Raw genomic sequence first — 25,745 nt, 5'->3', positions numbered from 1 at the left:
TAAATTTACCCTAAAGTGCTGGTACACCTGATTGGTGAGGTATAAAAACTTCACTTTAAACTTGATTCACTAGGCTGTTTTGTGAGGACCAAAATCGTCGCTACATCACATGAGGCTTAATTTTAGGTAAAACTGATGCCAATTTCCAAATACCAAGTTAACATATAAGTTTTTAGAGTTCAAACAGATAATAAATTGTAGAACAATTGTGTGTATTTCAACCAAAAAAAATAAGTTAAGTCTCTGAAGTCACTTGGCTCTTACATATTTTTAATACTTAACACTTACTTGAATAAAATGATACTGGTAATCTTTGACTACTTTGATAGGTTTTTGATATATCTCAACTTTCAATGATGTTGTCATTGAAGAATCTTGATATATGTGTATACATATTTATATAATATAAAATGATATAAAGGAGATATATATGAAATATAAAGAACATATATGTGTGTGTATATAAAGAGAGGCAGAGACAGAGTGACACAGAGACTAACAGAGAAGAGATAAATTTACAAAATTCAGTCTTGTAAGTACCCATGGGAAAATAAGAGTTTTCTGGGCTATGATTATAAAAGTTTTTTTAAGTTATATTTAAATTTAGAAAATTCTTGTTGTTTAAATAATTTTTTCACTGTTCCATGTTGCAAATCTCTAATGATGTATTTTTGCATTTGTTGGTGGTTGAAGTTTGTTAGACAATCTCCCCATGTTTGATGACGAAGATGATGATGATGACTTTTGTGACTATTCCAAAACATATCAGTAAGTTAGTTTGAAGTTTGATGGAAGGGAGGGAGTCATCGGTATGTCTCTTACCTTTGGGAAAACAAGGTTTGTACTGATACAGAAAGGAAAACTATGAAAAGATATAAAAGTATATGGGAGGAAGAGTACTCCAACTGAATTTACAGACAGGAACCATGTTTGAAAAAAAAGATTTCCATCTACTCACAAATAAACATTTTTTTGTAGTTTCAAAATTGACTATATCCTTTATAGACAGTAATTTTATTTCAAAGTTTCTTTTTTAACAGAATTAAATAACAGAATTGAATAAATAACAGGTTGTTTATTCCTTCATAGTGGTTCTTTCTCATTTTTCCTGGATATCTTCTGATTCCCAGTTTTATAGATTTTGTCTAAGTATAAATGGGACTGATTGAAAGGGAACCTGTTTTGCTGAATAAATCCCCTTCATGCTTATTGGAATTTTATTAATTTTATGTTTCTGAGTAGTGTTACCTGGAGTACTTTCTGTTGCACTGATTTGATTGCATTTTTATTTGTACTCACTATAACAAAACAATACATTCTTTTTTTTTTTTTTTTTTTTTGGTGCTGAGGATCAAATTCAGGGCCTTGTGCATGCAAGGCAAGCACTCTACCAACTGAGCTATATCCCCAGCCCACAAAACAATACATTCTTAAAATCACTTGTACCAGAACTGAAGAAATGTTAAGGAGATTTTTCTTCTGCTGCTCTCTTGGCCAGTTATTTAACTATTCATCAGTTTATGATCATGTTGGAAAGAGAATATCTACTGCCAAAGAGGAAACTAAAAATTAACTAGTCACTGTTGCAATTTGTTGGTGTCTAAACAAAGATTACACAGAAAACAAAAGGCCAACTAATGAATGAAAATAATTCAATTACTTGGAATTTCCGTTTCCTGTAACTTTTTACATCATGAACAATCAATGACGAGTTCATACTGCCCTTTATTAAATTTTATGTCTGCATGTTACCTATTCATTTTGTGTAATGGCTGTTCAGGGATGTGGCAAAGTTTGGAAGGATTGAGCAAAGCAAGCATTTCCTTCTTACCATACTCAGAACAACATAAAGCATTCTTTTTTGAAAACTACAAAAGCTCATTGCATATATATAGGAGACATTTTCAGTAGTCCTTATGAGAAACACTGTTGTGTCACACTAGGGTTTTGGTCTTGGATTCGGAAAAAGAGCAGGAATCAAAAGTTTGTCTTTGTCATCTCATATTCACTTGACATTCAGCAAGTCACTAAACCTCTTTAAACTTTAGATTATTCAAATAGAAACTAGTAATAATGCTATCTGTGTTATTTACCTACTATGTATTATATGAAATTGGTGAAAAAGTAAAATAATATTCATGAAAGTGCTTTAAAAACTCTATAAAGTTTTATAGGTTTTCTGCTTTAAAAAAACATAACAAGTTTATAATAGAAAAATAGAAATTCATTATTTTCAAAGTACATTTGTTCATTTAAAATCTGGGTGTTTGTATCTGTCATTGGATTGAAAAGTTCTTTATTTGATATGTCAATCCTTTTTAATCTTATGTAGGACTAGTAATAACAAATTTTTAAAAAATTAAAAATTTTTTAAATGTGGGTCCACAAAAAAGAGGTGAGAAGCAACGCAGAGATACAGTCTCTGAGAAAATCCTTAGCTTCCCACTGTCTTGGAGCTAGAATATGTCAAACTGCTAGAGGTGATGCATAGCATATGGAAGAGCAATGGATGTGCCTAGACAGATGTGGTTAATCTGTTCTCATTTCTCTGCTATTTTCCCACTTCTTCCTATTTATAAATATTGCCAGATTTTTTTAAAAAATTGCTTTGTAAGGGGGAGGGAGAGATCCTCTCTGCCTCCCTTAGTTCTTATATGGGTTCTTTGGCTAGATACAAAAACTGATTAACTAGAGAAAACCATGAAAGTTTACATGAACTTGGGGATCTTCACAAGAGAGTGAAGTCTAAAGAAGTGACCAAAGCATGATGCCTTTATATTTTCTACAAAAGACAATGCATTTTTGAAGGAGTAGCAGGACAAAGAGATCACTTAGATAAGGTAGTCAATTACAGGGATGTAACTAAGAGATATATGGGGATACAGAAGTTAGTGGAAGATTAGGTTACTTCAGAAATTATTTGTTTCATTGCAGTCCTTATTACCCAGTCTCATGATCCAGCCTTGATATGGGAAGAACATATGAGTTAGTCAGTTTTTTATAATTGTGACCAAAATACCTGACATAAGCAACTTAGAGGTATTTTGGCTCACTCTTTCAGAGGTTTCACTCCATGGTGGACTGAATCCATTGCTTTGGGCCTGAGATGAGGATGAATATCATGGGGGCAAGGAGTGGCAGAGGAAGCTGTTTGACTCAAGGCAGGTGAGAAGTAGAGAGTGAGGGTGGAGTTGGAGGAAAGGGGACAGGGACAAGATACTTCCTCCAATTATGCCTCCATGTAGTTTCTACCACCTCATAGTAGTCTATTCATATATCAATGGATTAATTCATTGATGAGGTCAGAATCCTAGTGATATAATCACTTCCTCAAAACCCTGCCTCTGGACTTTGCTACACTAGGGATCAAGCTTTTAACACACGAGCTTTGGGAGGACATTCCAGATACAAATCATAACAACATTCCTCCTAAAACTTTATGACTTTTTGCGCATAGCAAAAGGTCAAATGACTTTTTCTGAAGTTACACTTCCTTGAGTAATTTCAGCTTGAACTAATCAACATATCAATTCAGCATATTTTGAGATGATATATTTTTTAACTTCTTCAGGTTTGCATCCTGGAAATTATAATCTTCAAACAATTGAATACATCTATACTTTTATTTGGGATATATGCCATTATTATTTTTTAAAATATTTTTTAGGCATACCAGGGATTAAACTCAGGAGCACTTGGCCAAGGAGCCATATCCCCAGCCCTGTTTTGTGTTTTATTTAGAGACAGGGTCTCACTGAGTTGCTTAGCACCTTGCTTTTGCTGAGGCTGGCTTTGAACTCATGATCCTCCTGCCTCAGCCTCCTGAGCCCCTGGGATTATAGACATGTGCCACTACTAGGCCCAGCTATGCATTAGTTTCACACTTAAAAAAGTATGAAAGTTGTTCTGTACTCCAAGATTTTAAATATATCCACCAAAATGTCTATGTTGTAGATTTATTTCATGCGTTTAAATAAAACATCTGCCCAGAAATCTCATCTTGAGATATAAAAGTGTAGTAATCTACTTTTCTCCCAGGTTAAAGCCTGATTCTACTAAATTCAACTTGAGTTTATACTATAATCTAGTAATGTTGGCCTTGTGTGTTGTGGATAGATTGGGATAAAAAGCCAGAGCCTTCCAAATGAAAGCAGGAAGACCATAGAATCATCCCAGTGCAGTTAGTGCTTTGGGTCATGGCCACGTCCTTTCCTCCAGCATCTGTACCCAAGATATAGCATCCAATGGGGAGAGACAGGACCAGCCCCTAATACAGTCTTATTTGTGTTTTACAGGTTCTATGTCTATTGATATCACATATCTTCATCATAGTTAATATTTTTGCTTTGAATTACTTTGATATTAATATTGTGACTTTTAGTGTTTTAAGATTTCGCATCTCATATCTTTGTCAGTCTTTTTATTTTCAAACTATCATTTAAATTTAGTTTTGTCTCACATATAGCACAAAGTACATTTAGTTTTTTTTCACATTTAGTTTTTAAACTTATCTAAAAGTACTGCCAATATTTAACCTGAGAATAATGTGTACTTGTAACTATTGACATATTTGGTTTTATTTTTATCATCTTATTTCGTTTTCTGTATTAAAAATACTTTCTTTATATTTTTCTTTGAATTTTGCTAGTTAATTGATTTGTTTTTACTCTGTTGATGTTTTTACTGATGTGAAAGTTATAGACCTATAAGCATTTGTATCTTAATGTTTAGAAAACATAATAGTAGTGTTGCTTCTCCATTAACATCTTGAACTTGTACTTCAGAAAAAAAAAATGCAATCTAACTTCACTTCTGTCTTCTTCCAAGCATTAATCCCTAAACTGATGAGAAAACCTGCAAATCCATACTATAGTTGATTTGTTTCTATTTCTTTTGTTATTGAGAATTCTGTTGTCTTTGCTTTTAAGATAATTTATTTGCATTTCTACCTGCTATATTTCCTACAACATTTTTATTATTTATGTTTTGAGTTTGATTTTGTTTACCACTTTTATGAGGCATCTTTCTTATTCCTACATCTTTATTTTGCTTCATTGCTGTTGACTTGAACATTGCTTTGAATAATTGTTTTTAAGAAAGGTACATGGCTGTCCTGCTTTGAGTTGCTGCATGTTGAAGTATTTGTCCGTTCCTCAGATATGAGCAGTACTTTTCCCAGATATAGGCTTATTGACTCATGGTCCTTACCCTGCAATCTGCACTCACTGTTTGAAGCTACGTTTACATAACACAATCTTTTTAACAACAACTGCAAAGCTAAATTGTATATCTATTTAGAATAGTTTTGGGGGACACTGAAAGAGATTGGAGGAACTAAAGTGACCCCAACTCATCCCCTTGTGTCTTCATGATCCTGTGAGGCATGGTTCCATATGGTCAATTTTGTCAGGCAAGTTCAGATTTATTATAGCATTTCGTTGCTACAAGAGATGCAATAGACTGTGTGGGATCAAAAGAGGCTTGTAGTAAGAGAATGGTAGCCTTGGGGGAGAATTTATCTTTTAGCCATGTGGTTCCCCATCCACATCATCCTTAGCTCTCCAAACCAGAGTGGAGGTGGTAGATACAGTTGAATCTTGGAAGATTATAACAATTATCCCTATATTTCAAGTTAATCTAACTGCATTCATCCATGGATGATTTTGGTCATGCCTCAGTTCTACTCAGAATTTATTCTCTCCATTCTCCTGTCTTGGGCACAGGATATGAATGCTGTCTTGGGACTTACTCTACTTGGGGTGGAATTTGGATCCTATGTTAAAAGCTTTAGCAGGGCAAGAAATTGTTCCTGATGGCTACTTTGTCTCTAGCAGTAGGGTAAAATGTGGCATTAGTGGAAGCACCATCAAACAGGCTCTCCTTCCTTTGATTAATAGAAAGAACCTCATCTTTAGGGTGTATTTTTTTTTTGAAATATGTTTTACTAAGATACCTCCAAAGTGCATTTGCAACCCCAAGTAAACCTCCCATTAATGTTTATCCTCTATATTCACTTCTTGAAACTAGACATAATGTGTCTAGTTTCAAGAAGTGAATATAGAGGATAGGAGAATCTGTGTCCATCCCTGAAATCCTTGTTGCATTGCTATGGAAATGGAGGTCTGGACAAGGTTTGATGACTTGCCCAATATCCTGCAGTTTGTTAACCAAAGGGCTCGGGCTGGAATACAGTTCTCTTTTACCATTCTCTTCCATCTTCATGTGATATTTCTTTAGTTGATGACCCCAAATTTAATATTACCATAAATTTTCAATGATAATATTAACTAATTACTATTAATTTTACCATAATGTTGGAGTTGGAACTTTATGTGCAAGGGAAATGCTATCAAATATCCAAAGTTCAGCATTTTATTCATGTATATTTGAAATAGGAAGGTAAAAATCTCATGAAGTATAAATGTAAAAATTTTAGTTATTAGTAAAAAGCAATTTGTTATACAACTTCTGAATTTTTTTCTGTTAAATTCAAGGCCTTATAAAGGCCTTGAGTTTTTGTTAAGTTCATAATATATTTTAGAGGAAATTTTATTAATTTGTTTTTATTAATTTTTATAGAGACAAGATTAAGCATATTGTGGATTTAATTGTATCATCCTTTCCATTCAGGTATGTGAGACTTTAGAAAAGGAAATGATTATGACATTTATTTTTTATTTTTTTTAATTTGATTATGACATTTAATATCAACATTTTTAATAGGAAGCAAAACAGAACAAAATAAAAAGCATATTTCCCAGGCCTGTAATCCCAGCGTCTCGGAAGGCCAACACTAGAAAATCAAAAGTCCAAGTCCAGCTTCAGCAACTTAGCAAGGGCCTAAGCAATTTAGTAAGACCCTGTCTCAAAATAAAAAATAAAAAGGACTGGAAATGTAGCTTGGTGGTAAATTGCCCCTGGGTTAAATACCTAGTATTAAAAAAAAAAGCATTTCTACTCTCAAAATGTTGCTAAATAGCCTGTATACCCACATTTTGAATATAATCTAATTTTTTTTGGAATTTTGGTTTCAGTTGGACATTAATATTTCCAAATAAAAGGGGGAGGGAAAAGGAGGGATCATGAACTGAAATCAATTTCTATGTGTGAATGAGCATATAGTGATGAACCCAACTACTACGTATAAATAAAGCTTTTAAAAAATGTTTTTTCCCAAAACAATGACATTTGCCTAAGTCTAACTAGTGGAAGATTCATTTTTTTTCCTACTAATAAAAGTAAAAATAATGAAGCATGCATTTTAAAATTCTGTAATTATAGGTAAAGTATTTTATTAAATACCTTATGCATCCAGAATTACTTCTTAATTCTGGAAATATTTTACTTAGGTTTCTTCTCTATGTGAGAAGAAGATTTACTACTATGATTCAAATATACACCAATGTGATTGCTTCCTTTTAAATTAATAATAGTTTCATGCAAAAAATATAGTCAAATATCAGGGAATGTTTTTAAAATATATAAGAGAAAAGCACTTAAGAGTTCATTTGTGGAAATATTTATGGATTTGAATTCCTTCTCATGTGCCCATCACTGTTCTAGGAATGCCCATGAATATGTAATAATGTATTTGTTGAAAATTTCACTGATTAAAAAAATCTTACTGGTCAAAATGGTCTTATAGAATTAAGTCATCATTACTATAGCAATATATGCATTCCCATGTTTATAGCAACACAATGCATAATAGCCAAAATACACAACCAGACTAGGTGTCCATCAGCCAAGGTACAGAGAAAGCAAATGTGGTATATATACACAATGGAGTTTTTTCTAATATTTATTTTTTAGTTTTAGGTGGATACAATATTTTATTTTTATGTGGGGTGCTGAGGATCAAACCCAGTACCTTGCACAAGCTTAGGCAAGCATTGAGCCACAACCCCCCGGCCCCACAATGGAGTTTTATTCATTCATAAAGAAGAATGAAATTATGTTATTTGCAGGAAAATGGATGGAATTTGAAAACATTAATTTAAGCAAAATAAGCCAAACTCAGGCTTAGAGTCACATGTTTTCTCTCTTATGTGGAAACTAGAGAAGAAAAAGGAAAAGAAAGTGTGGTAGGGGAGGGAGTGGGAGGTGGTCTCATGAAAATGGAGAGGAGACCAGGAGAGGAAAGGGACACAGTGAGGGAAGAGGGTTGAGAAAGGGGAAATACTGGGGAATAATATTGATCGAATTATATTATCATATCACATGCATGTGTGAATATGTAAAAATTAATCCCACTATTATTTATAATTATAATGCACTAATAAAAAAGGTGGGGAAAAGAAAATAGTCTTACATTAGTCTTGCCTTCACTTGGGTTTTATTACTAAATTCTTTAAAATTTTTTCAGATTAATGTTTTATTTATGATGAGAAATGATTGAAATTTTCAAAATTTAAAAAGAGTTTACACACACAGTTCCAGTTCTATCTTGGATTAGTCTGATGTATCTGTTGTAGGAGAACATGATAACATACATTACAGTGATTTGATGGGAATTTTATTCACAAACAACTGTTCTTATTCAGTAAAAATTAGTGATTTTTTTTTAAGATTCTAAGGCAATACAGTTCTTTCTCCCAATGAACAGTTTAATCCTACATATTGACATTTTGGTATCTAATCGTTAGCTTTAATGTTGTCTATTTATGGAGGCAAATCCCCATTATTTTTATTATCTTTATTTGTTTTAGAATATTTGGAATTTTGCTGATCTTTGTGGATGTGTTTCTTGTTGTTAATGACATAATTTTGACTGAGCGCCAAATACATGTTTCTTTGGCATGTCGTATAAGTTCTTTATCTATTGCTTTATTTTTCGTCATGGATATTCTTCTTCAAATATATGTAGTAGGGTAAGTTTGATTTTTTTTTAACTTAAAGCTATTTTGTACTGTTATAAGAAGCATCCGAAAATAATTATCAGGTTAACCCAACTAAATGGGCTTCTCTTTATCAAAATAATTCTCCTAGAAGGCATAGTTCACAGAGAAACAACAATCCAAACCTAGTTTATTATAGACGGGGCTTTAATAATGTTATTATTGCAATTGTCACTACAGTCTCCTACAATATATTCTAGATGGTCCCTTCAAAAGATAAAATTTAAAGGAATTTTTAAAAGGAACCAGGCATATGTACATGATGTACATGATATGTCTGCATGTACATTAAGAAGAGGAACGTGCGTGTAAAGTATAAATATTAATACTTTCATTAAGAATTGAATTCCAAACAAGAGTTTATAGTATGTTAAATACAAAATAATAGATCATGAATAATCCCTGCATCAGCTAAAATGACAACTTTTGTTAAGGTGTAGAGGAGATCTGAGGCATACTCATCTCATTGGCAGGACAACACAGCAGTTGTTGTTGTTTTTCTTTTCTTCTGTTTTTGCTGAGAAGGTAGGGGTAAGCCAAGGTTTGGGGCTGGACTGTCGTGGAAGTCATGAAGAAAGTTCCCCAGACTCACTTTTTCCAGAGCAATTCTGGTAGTTTGTCTCCTTTCCTGATGATTCTTTTTTAATCCTCATGCCTTTGATCTGAAGACATTTGCTCAGTGTCAGGTTACTCAGAACCTGAAAGAGGCTGCCTCAACATCAGAAGCTTTCCCTGGAGGACCAATGCTGAGGTTTAAAGGAGCCAGTGTTGAGGAAGGAAATGTGGTAGTTGGAAGTCAACCAGAGGCCATGTAAGCCCTTTGGGATTCATGGCCAGACCATGAATTCAAAATAGTGAAAGTTTCTTCTTCTCACAAGCTCCTCTCATATACTCCTCACTGTCCCAAATCCTCTGAGGCTGTGAAATATTCAGTTTCCACCGTCCAACTGCCCAGCATCCCATCTGCCTAGGAGAAAACAAAGCTTGCCTCTTGTGTAATAGTTTGGTTATATCTCTTATTTACTAAGCTTAAGTTGCCATATTGTTGCTTTTTCTCATATGTATGTGTATGTGTGTGTGTGTGTGTGTGTCTAAACTGCTTGAAAACTTTCTATTAATGTTATATTTTCCCTTATTCTAGTGTAAACAATGCATTTTAAATAAACCATTGAAGTAGAATTCATACTGAAGATAAGTCAAAAACTTGTGCTCTTAAAATATTCCTATCCCTTCTTGGGGAGAATAAACATTTTATTTTATATTGCAGGAAACAACATTATTTTTCTGATGTATTTAATGTCTTCGATTCTGTCATTATTGGGGTGACTTTGGCATTTGACCTCTTATACATGCTTTTTGACTTTCACAGCAATGTCTCCAGGTATGAAACATGTGGCTTACCTCTAGAAGTTTTTCATTTCTTTCATTCTTTTTTTTTACATTCCAATGGCTTTAATTTTGTATCATCTTTTTAACTTTGAGTGTTCTGCTTTTGTGCCAAATAAGCTGCTTGAAAATGAAATGTTAAGATAGACTTCCACATACTTTGAAACTATAAAAGATGGTGGCATTTAGGGGCCAGTGAAAGGTATATACACTAAATACTTTTTGGTGAAAAAAGAAGATGGAGCACTCAAAGAGAGTGGGGACTTGGCCTCTTGTGCTTACTTTAACTTCACTACATTTTAAAATTCCCTCTAAATTCCATTTGTGCTTCAGCCATAAATTCCTTACACATGAAGTTCTATATATCTACCTGAATTTTTCCTACAACATAGAGTATATTGATTTAAGCATATGAAAATTTGAGTGACTCTAATCATATTCTCCAAAACATAGCACATTGAACAGGAAAACAGGAGGTGACACAGATACAACACAGAGGAAGAGTTTTGAAGTATACTTGTAGTAGAAATGAAGAAAGCTGAGGCAAAGTTAGAACCATTAGAGATTAGGAAAGTAAATGTGTGTGAATAATAGTTCTTTCTCTCCCTCCCTTCCTCTCTTCCTCCTCCTTCTCCTTCCTCTTCCTTCCCCCTACCCCTCTCTTTCACTGTGGCAATGAAGAAGAGTAAATGTCTATAAGGATGTAGACATTGAAGGGCTTTCTTGGCTTATTCATTAATCAAATAGCTACCACCTTTTGGTAACCTAGCTTCTCATGGCTTCAATTCAGAACCCAACTAAATGTGTTATATGATAGACTTTGGAGTTGGAAAATAATTGGAGTCAATATGGTCCTCCAATTGCAACCTCAGCATCATGTGAGAGCTTGCTAGAAATGCAAGAAAAACACCTCATGTCTAACCTAAACCCACCAAATTAGTTATTCTGGAACCTGCAACCTGGGGTCTAACAAGCTTTTCTAGGTGATGTTTGTTTATGTTTAAATTAGACACTACTAGTCAGCAGCTCTCTGCTATGGTATTTCCAATGATAGGAGAAACACCAACCAATGCACTTGGGAAGTCTCTCAGCCTGCAGCCTGCCTGATGAGCATATACAGGCTGTAGTGAACCTCTGTTACTGAAGGGAGTAGTAACATAGGTGAACAAGAATCCTTAGTTTGTTTTCATAGGGGAAAATGAAAAACATACTGATTTTTTAAAAAATATACTTTTAGTTGTGAATGGACCTTTATTTTTTATTTATTTATATGCTGTGCTGAGAACTGAACCCAGTGCCTCATACATGCTAGGTAAGTGCTCTATCACTGAGCCACAACCCCAGCCCCAACATGCTGGTCTTAAACCATAAAAGAAATCCAAAAATTCTAAGAGTATTATTACTTCCTCTAGACCAGAATTTTTCAACCTTAGCGTTATTAAGATTTTAGGCAAATAATTCTTTGTTTACAGGAAAGGGCAGTTTTATTCAGTGTAGGGTATTAAGCAACATTCCTCTATTCACTAGATGTAACACCCCACCAATGTATACACCCAACCGTTATGACAACCAGAAGTATTTCCAGACATTGTCAAATATCCTCTAGATGGGTGGCAAGGTGAGTTGAGGCAAAATTACCCCTGGCTAAGAACCACTGCTCTAAACAATACAAGGCTGGAGGAGGTATGCTCAGTAGTAGAGTGCTTGATGAGCATGTGTGAGGCCCTGGGTTTGATCCCCAGTACCACTTAAAAAAAAATGTTAAACTTAATCCATATTGACAAAATCTTCTGTTTCTGAAACAAAAATGGATCTTTAAATTTTATCTATAAATTTATTCAGGTTCACCGTTTTATTTCGACCTCTGCGACTTATCAGTCTTATCAGAATGTTTCATTTGGCTTACCAAAAAAGACAACTTGAAAAGCTGACCAGAAGGCTGGTGAGTAAGGAAAACATGTTTGTTTTGGGCTGGGGAAGTAGCTCAGTGGTAGAGTATTTGCCTAGCACGTGCAAGGCCCTAGGTTCAATCCTCAATACCACACACACACACACACACACACACACACACACACACACACATTTCTTTTGTGTTTAAGAAAATATAAGGGTTATAGATATTTACATAATGTTTTATTTTTATGTTGATTTATATCTTACACATTGTAAAATTTCTTTAAATTCCCAGGTTTCAGGAAACAAAAGGAGATACACAAAGGATGGATTTGACCTGGACCTCACTTACATTACTGGTTTGTGACTTTAACTGTTGATTTATTTATATTAATTTCTAGTTGTTCTTATGAGTAATAATATTTTCTTTTGGTTTTGCCTTGTTGAAGTATTTTCTTTTAAATTATCCTTTACCCATGAAGACACATTCCCTGGTAATGGAAAATTTCATTCATTTCAAATCAGGTCTACTTGGTGGAATGGATTTTCAGCTGACTCTATTTGAGTTTGATTTAGAATTTATTGAGTTGTGATAGTCATCCTGGGTTCCAAAAGTCCCAGAGAGACTCCTTTTTTCCCTTGAACCCAAAAGAATGAGGTCACTGTTTTGTAGGTCTCAGGTTTTCTGAGTCAAGAGGGATAGAAAGCACCTGGAGTTTCTATCATCACTGGATCCCAGACTTCCTGGTTTTTCTTTGGTGTTCAAGAAATAAATTCCAACTACAGGGGAAGCTCTAGACTGATGTCAATACAAATCTGTGGCATATGGCATACAGTCAGTTCAATGATAATTTTTTTGAATAACTAAATATATTATCTAAATTTATTGAATAACTAAATAAATTACATAAATATAATATAAAATATTGTACACTGAGAATGTGTTAGCTTTTTTTTCTCTATCCTGAAAGTTCTTTCCTGTGAAAAGGGAGTCTGATTAAATGTAGATTAGATTTTTGTATATTGTTTCACATCTATAATGACATTCATAGTAGTGATTACTTTGACTTCCAGAGCGTATTATTGCCATGTCATTTCCATCTTCTGGAAAGCAGTCTTTCTATAGGAATCCAATTCAGGTAAGGATGTTAATATACAAATATTCACTTCTCGGTGAATATGGACAGTGAAGTCATAAGCTTGATACTGACCCAGAGATGGTAATACTTTTCTAAAAGTTTGCTCTTTCAGGTAAAAAAAAATCATAATGGGTTGATATCAATTTGATTTTATTATTTACAAACCATTCAAACATACTGGCTTATAACAACACATTTTATTTCACTTATGACATGGTTTGTGAATTTGGATTGGGCTTAACTGGGTGGTTCTGATAATCAGGGACAGAACTGGCTATCTCATCTGGACTTGCTCATGCATCTGTGGATAGCTTTTGGGTCATCGGAGTACTGGCTAGTCTAAAATGCCTGGCTAGATGGTTCTACATAGTGTCTCTTCCCAAGGCAGACTAGGTTGACCTTGTTTACATGGTGGCAGTAGCAAAGGTCCAAGGAACAGCAAGCAAAAGAATGCAAAGCTTCTTATGACCCAGACTCTATACTAGTATAATGTGGCATCTACTTCATTCTATTGGCCGAAGCAAACTACAAAACCAGTCTGTATTCAAGGAGTAGAATGGGAGAAATTGCAAAGAATTATGGTCATTTTTCATTGTTTATCGGGAGAAGAAAGGGAAAGCTGTAACTAAAATGTATGCTTTTAGATTGGTATTCTAAATTATAATGGAAGAATAACATTTTGGGCTCTGTGGATGACTAAATTAATTTCAAACATATAGGGATGTTTGCTATTGAAGAAATTCCAGCTGAAAGACATTAAGAAGTTAGCATTTATGTGTGTGTTATTACATTTATTTTACCCCAATAAAAATGTAATTATATATCAGTATGTATGTATGCCTATATATAAATGCAATCATGTGTCTTTTAATGATAAGATATGTTGTATTGAGTGATCACATCATTGTGTGAGCATCACAGATACACCCTATTTCACCACATAATCATTGCAGATTTGCCAAATATTTGCAAAAAAAAGTGAGATATGACCGTTATTAAGATTTTTTTTAATCGTGATGATTAATATTACTTAAAAATTATTTAAACTCCCTTTGATGCAAGATTAGAATATATGAAATACTCATAAATATATGTTAAAATCAAACAATCCAAGTTAACACATATCATTTCTTCATAAGAGTTTAGCTTTCATTTTCCTGGTCTGGGAAAAAAAAAGTTAACCATTAGTTGTTTTTGATTTGTGCTTTATAGTTGAAATATTACCTTGAGAAAATTTACCATGGTTTTCTAAGCTATGGACTTGCAAAACTTAATCTTGTGTGTTGGAAGATTCGGTGCCAGCATCATTTATTTTCATATCTGGTGTACAGTCCTTAGTGCTACTCATAAAAAAATGTGTTTACCATTAGTACTATGGCACACCAAACAGACACCCAAGTCAACTTTTGGAAGTATACTGAGGATAATTTCTAGGCTCAAGTACCAGTGCATAAGAAGACAAATGTGCATCCATATGTGAATACATGATGAACAGAATTATACCATGTGGTAATTATGCAATGAAAGGCTGTAAACTAATTTTTATTTTTTATTTTTTAAATATTTAATTATTTATTCATTTTTTTTAGTTGTAGGTGGACACAATACCTCTATTTTATTTTTATGTGGTGCTGAGGATAGAACTCAGTGCCTCATGCATGCTAGGTGAGTGCTCTACCATGGAGCCACAATCCAGCCCATAAACTAATTTTGAGACTGAAAAAAAAAAACAGTGAAATATAGTACTTAAATAAACTAAAACAGTTACAGGGACACTAGGGAACATAAGCTTATGAGACCACTGTTGGTCATTATGTGGCACATGACTATATACATAAATATACATATGCATATAAAATTTTATGTTTATTGAAGTATACTGTAAATTGCACTAACTGTGTACTTGATGAAATTATGTATAAGTATACATGCATGTAGCCAACACCCCTATAAAGGTATTGCAAATTTCTTGCCCCTTTCCAGACAATACTGCAAAACACCAGAAACAATTACTATTTTGACTTATCACAGATTAATTTTACTTTTCCTTGAATTTCATGTAAGTGGAATCATATAGTAGGTCTTTTGTAACTGGCTTTTAATCTTCAAAATAAATTCTGTCAGATTCATCTTATATATTTTATAAACTGATAGCTGTTTTTTTAAAACAATGAAAACATTGAGATTTATTGCTTTATAGAACACTATAATTAAAATGCAAGCATGTGCACACAGAAAGCATATAATTATATACTGCTTGACAGTCACATTACATCCTGCAAAACACATTACATTCTACAAAATCCACTTTACATAAATTTAAAAATTCTAAATATCAAAAAGTACAAATGAAAAGAGGGGTCTAACACTTCTCAAAAGAAGAAATACAAATATCCAACAAATATATGAAAAAATATTCAGCATCATTAGCAGTTAGAGAAATGCAAATCAAAACTACATTGAGATTTCATCTCACTTCAGTCAGAATGGCAGGCATCAAAAGCAAACAATAATAAATGCTGGAGAGGATGTGAAGAAAAAGGAACACTTACACTGGTAATGGGAGTAAATTAGTACAACAAGTATGGGAATCAGTATGGAGGTTCCTCAAAAGATTAGGCATGGAACATCATATGATCCAGCTGTACCACTCTTCAATATTTATTCCAAAGGATTAAAGTCATCATGTTATAGTGACACATACAAATCTAGTTTTAGAGCAGCACAATTCACAGTAGCCAAACTATGAAACCACCATAGGTGTTTCATCAACAGATAAATGGATCAAAAAAAATGTGGTATGTATACACAGTGGAGTTTTATTCAGCCATAAAAAGAATGAAATTATATCATTTTTCAGGAAAATGGATGGAACTTGAGAGCATTATGTTAAGTGAATAAGCCAAACTCAGAAGGTCAAGGGTCATATATTTTCTCTCATATGTGGAAGCTAGAGAGGAAAAGGAAAAGGAAAGGTGGGAGGGAGATGCAGGGGGGAATCTCATGAAAATCAAGGGAGATCAGTACAGTAGAGGAAAGAGAACAGAGGGAGGGAGGAAGAGAGGAAAAAGGGAAAATACTAGGGAATGATATTGGCCAAATTATATTGTGTGCATGTAAGAATATGTAACAACAAATTCCACCTTATGTACAACTATAATGCACCAATTAGAAAAGGAGGGAAAAAACAAAGAGGTTTAAATTTGGGAGCCAGAAATTTTGACAGGGAAGTCATAGCTCACATAACTTTAAAATATATGAAACTGAAAATATTGAGTTAGAGTAATCTATATTTAACAAATATAATACTGTCAAAGGAGCATGTTTAACAAATTTAATTCACTTCCCCAAACTGGCAGAATCATCTTATAGGTATAAAGCATCCTTTGATTGCTAATAATGTTTTTTAGTATGTTGAATTAATTATTGTCAGTTAATTACAGTTTGTCTATATGGAGCCATTTTTTCTTTTTATAGATTTGGTGGTTAGTATTTTAGTGGTACTTAATAATATCTGGAATGTGTTTTTAAAAACCCAGGACCTAGTGGGCACAGTGGTGTACACCTGTAATCCCAGTGGCTCAGGAGGTTTAGACAAGTGGATTGCACATCCAAAGCCAGCCTCAGAATCTTGGTGAGGCCCTCAGCAATTTAGCAAGACCCTATCTCAAAAAATAAGAAGGGCCTGAAATATAGCTCAGTGGTTAAGTGCCCCTGGATTCAATCCCCAGTACCAAATATTAAAAAGAAAAAATAAAACCCAGGCCCATCATTTAGCATGTAAATACAAATATAAACATTACTCTTGGCTTCTGGTCTCTAGATTATTGGTTTCTATCATTTTTTTTTACTGTTACTTGCTTGGTATTGACAAATACCCTAATAAGTCATTGATCTCTTTACCATTTTTAATCAAAATATCCAAAGATGAATCACCTATTTTCATAAAGTCCACAAATCATGAGCCACCCAAAAAACATAACTTGCCAGGCATAGTGAAAACACTTTTAATCCCAGATACTCGAGAAGATGAGGCAGGAGGATCACAAGTTTGATGCCAACCTCAGCAACTTAGAAAGACCCTATTTTATAATAAAAAGGGCTGGGGATGTAGCAAGAGGTAGAGTACCTTTAAGTTCAATTCTGAGCACCAAAAAAAAGAAAAAGAAAAAAAAAAGCATACCTACTGGCTGAACTAATATTTAGTCTTTCTTTTTTGCCAAGGCATAGGCTCAAATCTAAACTATTAGTTCAATTACCTGGGCAGACTGAGAACTAGGCTATGAAGCTACTTAAGTGATGGTATATTGAGTGGTAACAGGATATCCTACACAGTGAATGTCATGTTATAGATAAGAACTATTTTAAATCAAGGTTGACTAAAGGGTGAAGAATTCAGGTTTGAGCATACTTAACTCCCAGGATGATGTCCAGGAGTCATGTGATTCCACATGATTATACTTAAAAGAGATGACAGTTTTAGAATTATGGTTTGGGCAACGATGAGTATATAAAGCATGGATAAATTTTCACAAATGGGAAATTGGCTAGCAGAAAAATGTTAAATGCTTCCTCAAAGTAGCAAGAATTATACAGATGTGGGACCCATAGAATTAATGGGGAAAAAAATATGATGGTGGAAGCATCAACAAATTTGCCACCACTGCCACATCATACCAGTAAAGATGTGCCTTTGCTCCTACATCAAGAAATGTGCTACTCTGGGCAGAAAGAAGTGTTTGGCAGATTTAAGAAAACCCAAAGGTGAAAGACAAATTTTCTGCTTTCACAGAAAATGAGGTTGTAAACTTAGCCCACACAAAGGTTGAGCTATTAAGGAAAATCAGATATACCTTACCTACAATCCTAAAATCTTCTTGGCTATCTTTTAATTTTTTGGCCTTGGTTCAATTGAATACTCTTTATTCTGGGTGAGGACCCAAATTATCTATTTAGTGACAGATTGTGGCCTTTGTAGATTCTTGGTAGAGTTGAACTTTTCTCTAGATGCCTGTGTTCCTTCTCAGTTAATTTGGCTAGGAGGTATTTAGAGTTGTTCAGTGAACTACTTAGATCAGAAAACAAAAGTACAACAATATCTATACATTGAGTCAAGGATGGGCTCATGCTGGAAAATCAAATCATTAAAATAATTTTGGGGACATTAAGAGAAATATGAAGGAGATCCAAGGAGTCTCTAAAACTTAATTACCTAGGTATATTATTATTTTCACCAAAGAAGCAGATATGCTGTTCTTACATATAGGTATACTAAAAAAGCTGCACATAAATTTATCAGTGTGAGAGAGAATTTTCTTATTGAGAGAATGCAGTTCAAGACTGTATTCTAATGGTTGCATGATATTTCATTGCACTGTCACTATTATAAATAACACTATTGAGCAGAAGACTATTTCTAGTTAGAATCCTAGGAGTGAAATTACCTAGTTAAAGAATATGAATATTTTTAGGGTTCTTACTACATATTGCCAAATCCATGGGATTGTAATAGCAACAAATCAAAAGTTTTATTTTCATGCCATATTGGCCAGCATTGGACTTTCTCATTTGAAAGGAAAGGGCTGATTTCGTAAGTGAAAATGGCATTTCATTGTTGTTTTCACTTTTTGATCAGCAAGGCTGTATATTACATAGGTTGTTAATTCATTGGATTTTTTTCTTTTGTGGTTATTTAGGTTTTTGGTCCATTTATCTATTGGTTGAAAAGGTACTACTTAAAATTGTGGTTACTAACTTAAATTAAATTAATGAGTTATTAATTTATTACACTCGGCATGGTTGCCATTCAGTTGACTTTAATGATAAATCTTTTCCCCTGTTTGTTGTGGCATTTTTTTTTTTTTGAGAGAGAGAGAGAGAGAGAGAGAGAAAAGAGAGAATTTTTAATATTTTATTTTTTGGCAGACACAACATCTTTATTTGTATGTGGTGCTGAGGATCAAACCCAGGCCGCACGGATGCCAGGAGAGCGTGCTACCACTTGAGCCACGTCCCCAGCCCTTTTTTAAAACAGAAGTTGGCATTTTTTAAAACAGAAGTTGCCCATTTTTACAAAGTCAAACCTAAACCTATTGCTATTCCATTTACTCAACACTTAAGTCATTATCCAAAGAATTGAATACTGTTTATGTAAATTTCTTAGAGATATTTGGGTGGTTTTACATTTGATTTCTCATTTGTATCTGGATTTTATTTGAGTGAAAAACATCACATGAATTTTTGAAGTGTATAAAACTCCCATTCTGTGCAGACTCAAGGTGTTTGTCTTTTTACTTATCATTTCCTTCTGACACAGAAATAACTAATTTACAATGTGATTACTTTGATAGCTTAGTTTACTTTTTCTAAATATTAAGCCAGTAAACACGCTCTGATGGTACTAATCAGCTTTTTAATGTTGTGACAGTTATTTTTTCTATTGCACAGAAATATGTATGTGCATGTTTCAGGTAGATAAGTTTTCTAGAAACATTATTGGATTAATATGGTGGTCTTAACTCTATTTTCAATAATAACTACTATTTGTTTCTTGTTTTAAAAGTTATGCATTTATGTACATTACATATGCCCACATATATACATATTCATATTTTTAAATATTTATTTTTTAGTTGTAGTTGGACACACACCTTTATTTTATTTATTTATTTTTATGTAGTGCTGAGGATGGAACCCAGGGTCCCTCACAAATGAGGCGAGCACTGTGCCGCTGAGCCACAACCCCAGCCCTATAACATAAAAATCAGATAAGCTAAAAAGTCTCCATGTTTCTATCACTTATCTAAAATTTGATATAATTTATCTTTTTCTATCATTTATACCACACACAACTATATTATATTTATGCTTATTTATTTACATAGTGCTTAGACTGTAATATCCAGATAATTATATAGGAGATATCTATTCAGAATTAGATTTGAATAGCAACCATTTATTACTTGCCATGAATTAATGATTTGAAAGAAATTTACCTAAGCTAATTAACCAGCCAGTTTCCTTCTCTGGTAGCTTAAACAATGTCTATGTATAGTACAGGTTAATCTGAATAGCCAAGCTGGCTCTGTGGGCTATTTGAAAATAATCAGCTGGTTACATATGATTTAGAATGCACATACCCTCATATGTCTCAAATTTCCCTGAAGCTACCAGTGACAGGTGAATAAAAATTAATAATCATTTTAGGTTACTCATGGGTTATACTGGATATATAAAATTTGTGTCTGTCTTTTTTAGGAAGTTGCACGATTCTTAGACTTGAAGCATGAAAACCACTATCAAGTGTATAATCTATGCAGTATGTATATGACTCAATACTTTGTTATCATAGATAGAAAACAGATTACTGTATATAAGAAGAAGATTCCACTTTTACATTATATTTAATCATAAGTATTTAATGGTGGAGAATTTGATAAAAAAAAAAATCTTCATCTTGTGCTGCCCTGTTTGTAAGAAAAGTTAGTTCAACAGTATAGTTTGCTCTGAGGGAAGCAGGCCTTGTGGGACCAAAGAGGTGGAATGGAGGCAAACAATTTTAGGAAAGGTCTGCTCAAGTGTTCAGGTTTAGGAAAATCTGTTTTTCCTGACAAATTGTGTTGAAGACATTAGACGATTAAACAAACATGTTCTCTAACCCATCAAGAGTGGGTTTTGATGAAAACAGGGAACCTAATGGGAAAAATAAATAAATAAATAAAACGACCCTTTAGAAAACAGATTATACTCTAGTTTACCACTCTATCTCTCCTGTTATTTTCTTCCACTTGTATATTATAAAATAAACATCTTCAATGGCAAGCATTTTGGTTAGCTACATTTTCCTCTACTCCTTGGTTTCTAATTATCCTACAGTTATATAATGAGTAGCCTTCTAGAAAGCTAAAAGGGAATCTATTAAACAAAACTAATACAAATGTAGAGTACCTGCTATGGACAAACCACAACTGTCTTTATGTTTTTGAGATTCTCTACAATTATTTTAGAGCAGTAAGAGCTACTCAAAAAGCTTCTTCTGAAGATAGATAGGGAATTCCTAAAGGAAAATTCAAACTATTCATAACTTCATCATTTACTATGTTATTAGGAAAAGAGATATGACATATGTATTTTTTGTTTTAGGTGAAAGAAGTTATGATCCTAAGTACTTCCATAATAGGATCCATAGAATCATGATTGATGATCATAATGTCCCTACTTTGAAGTAAGTTTTATTCCACATTGACTATTAAAAAAAGAGTTAATACATCGGGCTTGATTTTCTTAAAAAATATTTTAATTCAACTGAAAATCTTACATTTAAAATCAGAGAGATGGTGGTGTTCTCCAAGGAAGCAAATGCGTGGATGGCTCAAGATGATAAAAATATCCTAGTGATTCACTGTAAGGGAGGCAAAGGTAATAATGCTTTTCTTTTATTTCCTTTTTTGTAAAGAAATTGAAAAGATAACTAGAGGTACAAGAACAAGATAAACATTGCTATTAATCAGTATAGTAGTTTTAACATTTTAAAATATTAGCTTTAAGACTGAAGGAAGGAAAGGAAATAAGGAAGGGGCCGGAAAGAGTAAAGAAAGGAATAAAGCAAGGGAAAAAAAGCTAAAGAAGGTCAAGCATATTTGCCTTTGAGTATTGATTATTTGGGTTTTTCATTTTTTTTAATATTTATTTTTTAGTTATAGTTGGATACAATATCTTTATTTTATTTATTTATTTTTATGTGGTGCTGAGGATCGAACCCAAGGCATCACACGTGCTGGGTAAGCACTCTTCCACTGAGTCACAACCTCAGCCCTGGGTTTTTCATTTTTAAATTGCCAATTTATATCTGTCAAAATATAAATGGTGTTTAACTTGTTTTTTTTTTTCAGTGCCAGGGATTGAACCCAGGGCCTATGCATGCTACGCATGCACTCTACCAATGAGATACACCCCCATCCCAGTTTTTCTTTTAGTAACTATTCTGAAGATTTCAGTCTACATCCTGGATTTAGCTATTGATTTTTTAATGTTGACTTCATATCTAGCATTCTTCCTAAATTCTTTATTTACATTTACAGGTTTGCCTGTAAATTTGGTTGGATTTTTCCAGTCTACAAATATGAAAGTTTGTTACTTCTATTTTAATCCTTGTATGTTTCATTTCGTTTTCTTTTCTTACTATATTAGCTATGTCCTGAGGCACATTATTAGATGGAGGCAGTGAATGGTAGGAATTTTTTCTTTTTTTTTAGTTTTTGCCCTCAAAGAGAATACTAAGACATTACATCATTAACATGATGTATTTAGTGGGTATTTTGGTAGATTCTTTTTGGCAAGTTAAGGAAATTTCATAATTTTTCTTAATTTTTAAAGTCGTGAATGTATGGTAAGTTTTAATGAATATGTTTTCCTGAACTTACCAAGATAAGTGTAAGGTATGTCTCCTTTAATCTGTGAATATATTAAATAAATATGGATTTCTGATATAAGATGATACTTGCATCCTTTGTATTTTCTACATTACTGAATTAACTGCAAAAATATTTCAGTTGAGTTTTTAAAAACATCTACATTCATAAGTGAGACTGGACTAAAGTAATCTTCTGTAATTGTGAAGTTTGGGAATCAGTTATAATAATGTATTGAATTAGGAATTTTATCATTATTTACAATAATTCATAAAATATAGGAATCATTGCTTTCTTATAGACTTTACAAGAATTTTACCTTGTCCTTTGGTTGGAGGTGATGAGAAAGACTTGGACTAAATGTAATTTTTAATGCAATTTTATTGTAGTGTTTAAGCTTTCTCTTGTTGAACCAATGTTTTAAATAGTATTTTTTTCATTTAAAGTTTAAAAATGATGGGCATAAAGTTACTCTTATGGTGCTATTAAATATACATTATATCAGTGATTTTGCCCCACCCATTTATTTGTGTCTCTGAGCCTCCTTTTCTAAAATTAGTACTAGGCTTTTACAGAGTGGGTACAGCAAAAGGACCCAGAAGTCTCAAAGTTGTAATGTTACTGGCAATGTTTAACCACAATATTGAATTGCATCTAGATAGACAAGGAAATGAAACCAAAAAAAAGAAAAAGGAGTGGTCCATGGACTAGATATCATGATAAATTTAAAGGGCAAACATGTTCAGTCATTCATACACTAAACAGATACTGTCCAATTGCAGGAGATGTGACAATGTACAAAGCAAATACATTTACTGTCCCCTGGGGAAACCATAGTGTATTGTTTAACAAGGGAAAAAAAACATGTGTGTGTATTATTGGATAGTGATGAGTGCAACTGAAAAATAAAAGAAAAATAAAAAGGAGAATATGAAGTCAGGGAGAGGTTGCTTATTGATATATAGATGGTCAAAGAGAGTGTCACCAATAAAATTATATTTGAGCAGAGATGTTATAAAAAGATTATCATGAGAGTATGGTATACAGAGAACAGAGTGATAAAGAATACCATGAAGGTTACCAAAAATAAATGAAATAAATCTACTGTAACTTTGAAAATTCATATCGGGCTTGAATGATCATGGTCTCTTCATCAAGGTGAACACAACCAATCCTTTTAAGTATATCTGTGTTAAAATTTCTCCCTGAATTAACATCGAAATTACTGTCTTACAGTTTGGAGAATCTACCATCTCTTGATTTTCAAAGTAGTAAGTCAGATAGATCAGTGCTAGGTTAAAAGCACCCCTCATGTTCTCTACCAGGGGAATATCTAATGATGTTGATCAACATCTTTTGCAAGTTTGATCAGTCAGGGATTTTAAATTTTCTGAAATATAATTCCAACTGGGTCCAAACACTAGAATTCACTGAGAATTTACTTAGTCTTCTTTTATAGATTTTTTTTTTTTTTAATCAAGGTCTATCCTTGAGGCTGGAGTTGTGGCCTAGCGGTAGATCACTCTTGCCTAGTATGTGTGAGGTGTTGGGTTTGATCCTCAGCACCACATAAAAATAAATAAATAAATAAAATAAAGGTATTTTGTCCAACTACATCTAAAATAAATAAATATATAAATAAATAAATATATATATATATATATATATATATATATATATATATATCCCTGACTGAACAAACTTGCAAAAGATGTTGATATATATAAATATATAAAAGTCTATCCTTGTCAGTTGTTTTTTGTTTGTTTGAAGGACTAAAAAATAAAAGACAGTTGAAGAATTTCAGCTATTATAACATAATGGTTAAAAACACAGATTTTGAAATAAAATATCTGGGTTTGAATTCAAACTGTGTCATTTTTTTAAAATGTTTTTTTAACTTGTTTATAGATATCTATTTATTTATTTATTTGTTTGTTTATATGTGTTGTTGAGAATTAAACCCAGTGCCTCACACATGCCAGGCAAGTGCGCTACCGCTGAGCCACAGCCCCAGCCCTCAAACTGTGTCATTTAATGATTATGTGGTATTGAGTAAATTATTTAAACTCTCTATGCCTTAGTTTTATGATATGTAAAATGCACATATTATGACAGTACAAACTTCATAGTTATGTTGTAAAGATTAAAATGAAAAATGTAGAGTACCTGGCAAGAAATGACAATGACTCAATAATATTGGCTGTTATAGTATCCTTCAACATTGTACCATCAGTTTATAATACTAAACTTATCTTTCCTTAACTTTATAGGTAAGCAATGAACAACTTTTTATTTAAATAATACAGGTGAATATTTAAACTTCTCTAGCATTTCAACGTGTTTTACTGAATGCTGCAAGGTATACCTTCATTTGTTGTATCACTGAGGCAGTCAAATTCTCAAAGGACTGTTTTAGTCTGAAGATCTTAAATAAGAAATTACTTCAATTAGATTTTAAGTGCTGTAAATAACTAAGGGACACACACACACTCACACATACACACACACCCCTACCCATTGTTGGTATGTGGATAATCACTTTAGTTTTCTGCTTTATAGAGTCAGGAATTTGGAATGTAAGTTCTACTTCGTGGGGAAGGATGACAGATACAGCTTGGAAAAGAAGTTTAAGGATTTTTATAAAAAGTCATAAAAGGTGGTATAAAGGAGGCAAAATTTTACCTTTGCCCCTTTAGGACTTTTCATCGGACCCTAAGAATCAAATTGACATATGACAGATTGACAGGAAAAAAACATACAAAATTTTTTTAAAATTATTTTATTTATTTATTTTACATTTTGACATATAGTACACAAATGGAATACAACTTCTCATTCCTCTAGCTGTACATGGTTTAGAATTACTCCAGTGATGTAATCATACATGTATGTAGGGTAATAATGTCTCTCTCTTTTTATCGTCCTTCCCATCCCCACAATCCCAACCCTCTCCTCACTCCCCTCTAGACAAACCAAAATTCCTTCATTCTTCCCTATCCCCCTGCCCCTGTCTAGAT

At 33.2% G+C, this 25,745-nt stretch overlaps 1 protein-coding gene across 1 annotated transcript in view; it reads left to right on the top strand.

The window, feature by feature from the left end:
* The first annotated feature begins 6,589 nt into the window (after positions 1 to 6,589).
* LOC124099008 (phosphatidylinositol 3,4,5-trisphosphate 3-phosphatase TPTE2-like) overlaps positions 6,590 to 25,745 on the top strand; it is a 45,832-nt gene continuing 26,676 nt past the window's right edge. Inside the window, exons 1-9 of the mRNA XM_046453963.1 lie at positions 6,590 to 6,630; positions 8,709 to 8,870; positions 10,165 to 10,278; positions 12,126 to 12,225; positions 12,472 to 12,535; positions 13,251 to 13,315; positions 20,573 to 20,633; positions 21,458 to 21,539; positions 21,645 to 21,733. Coding sequence (XP_046309919.1) covers positions 8,839 to 8,870; positions 10,165 to 10,278; positions 12,126 to 12,225; positions 12,472 to 12,535; positions 13,251 to 13,315; positions 20,573 to 20,633; positions 21,458 to 21,539; positions 21,645 to 21,733 — 607 coding nt within the window. The 5' untranslated portion in view covers positions 6,590 to 6,630; positions 8,709 to 8,838. The remainder of the gene's footprint in view (positions 6,631 to 8,708; positions 8,871 to 10,164; positions 10,279 to 12,125; positions 12,226 to 12,471; positions 12,536 to 13,250; positions 13,316 to 20,572; positions 20,634 to 21,457; positions 21,540 to 21,644; positions 21,734 to 25,745) is intronic.

Source organism: Marmota monax, unplaced genomic scaffold (assembly GCF_021218885.2).
Source record: "Marmota monax isolate L192 unplaced genomic scaffold, Marmota_monax_Labrador192_F-V1.1 WCK01_AAM20220418_F8-fsc00011, whole genome shotgun sequence".
Taxonomy (NCBI): Eukaryota; Metazoa; Chordata; class Mammalia; order Rodentia; family Sciuridae; genus Marmota; species Marmota monax.
This window is presented reverse-complemented; position numbering and strand designations above follow the sequence as displayed.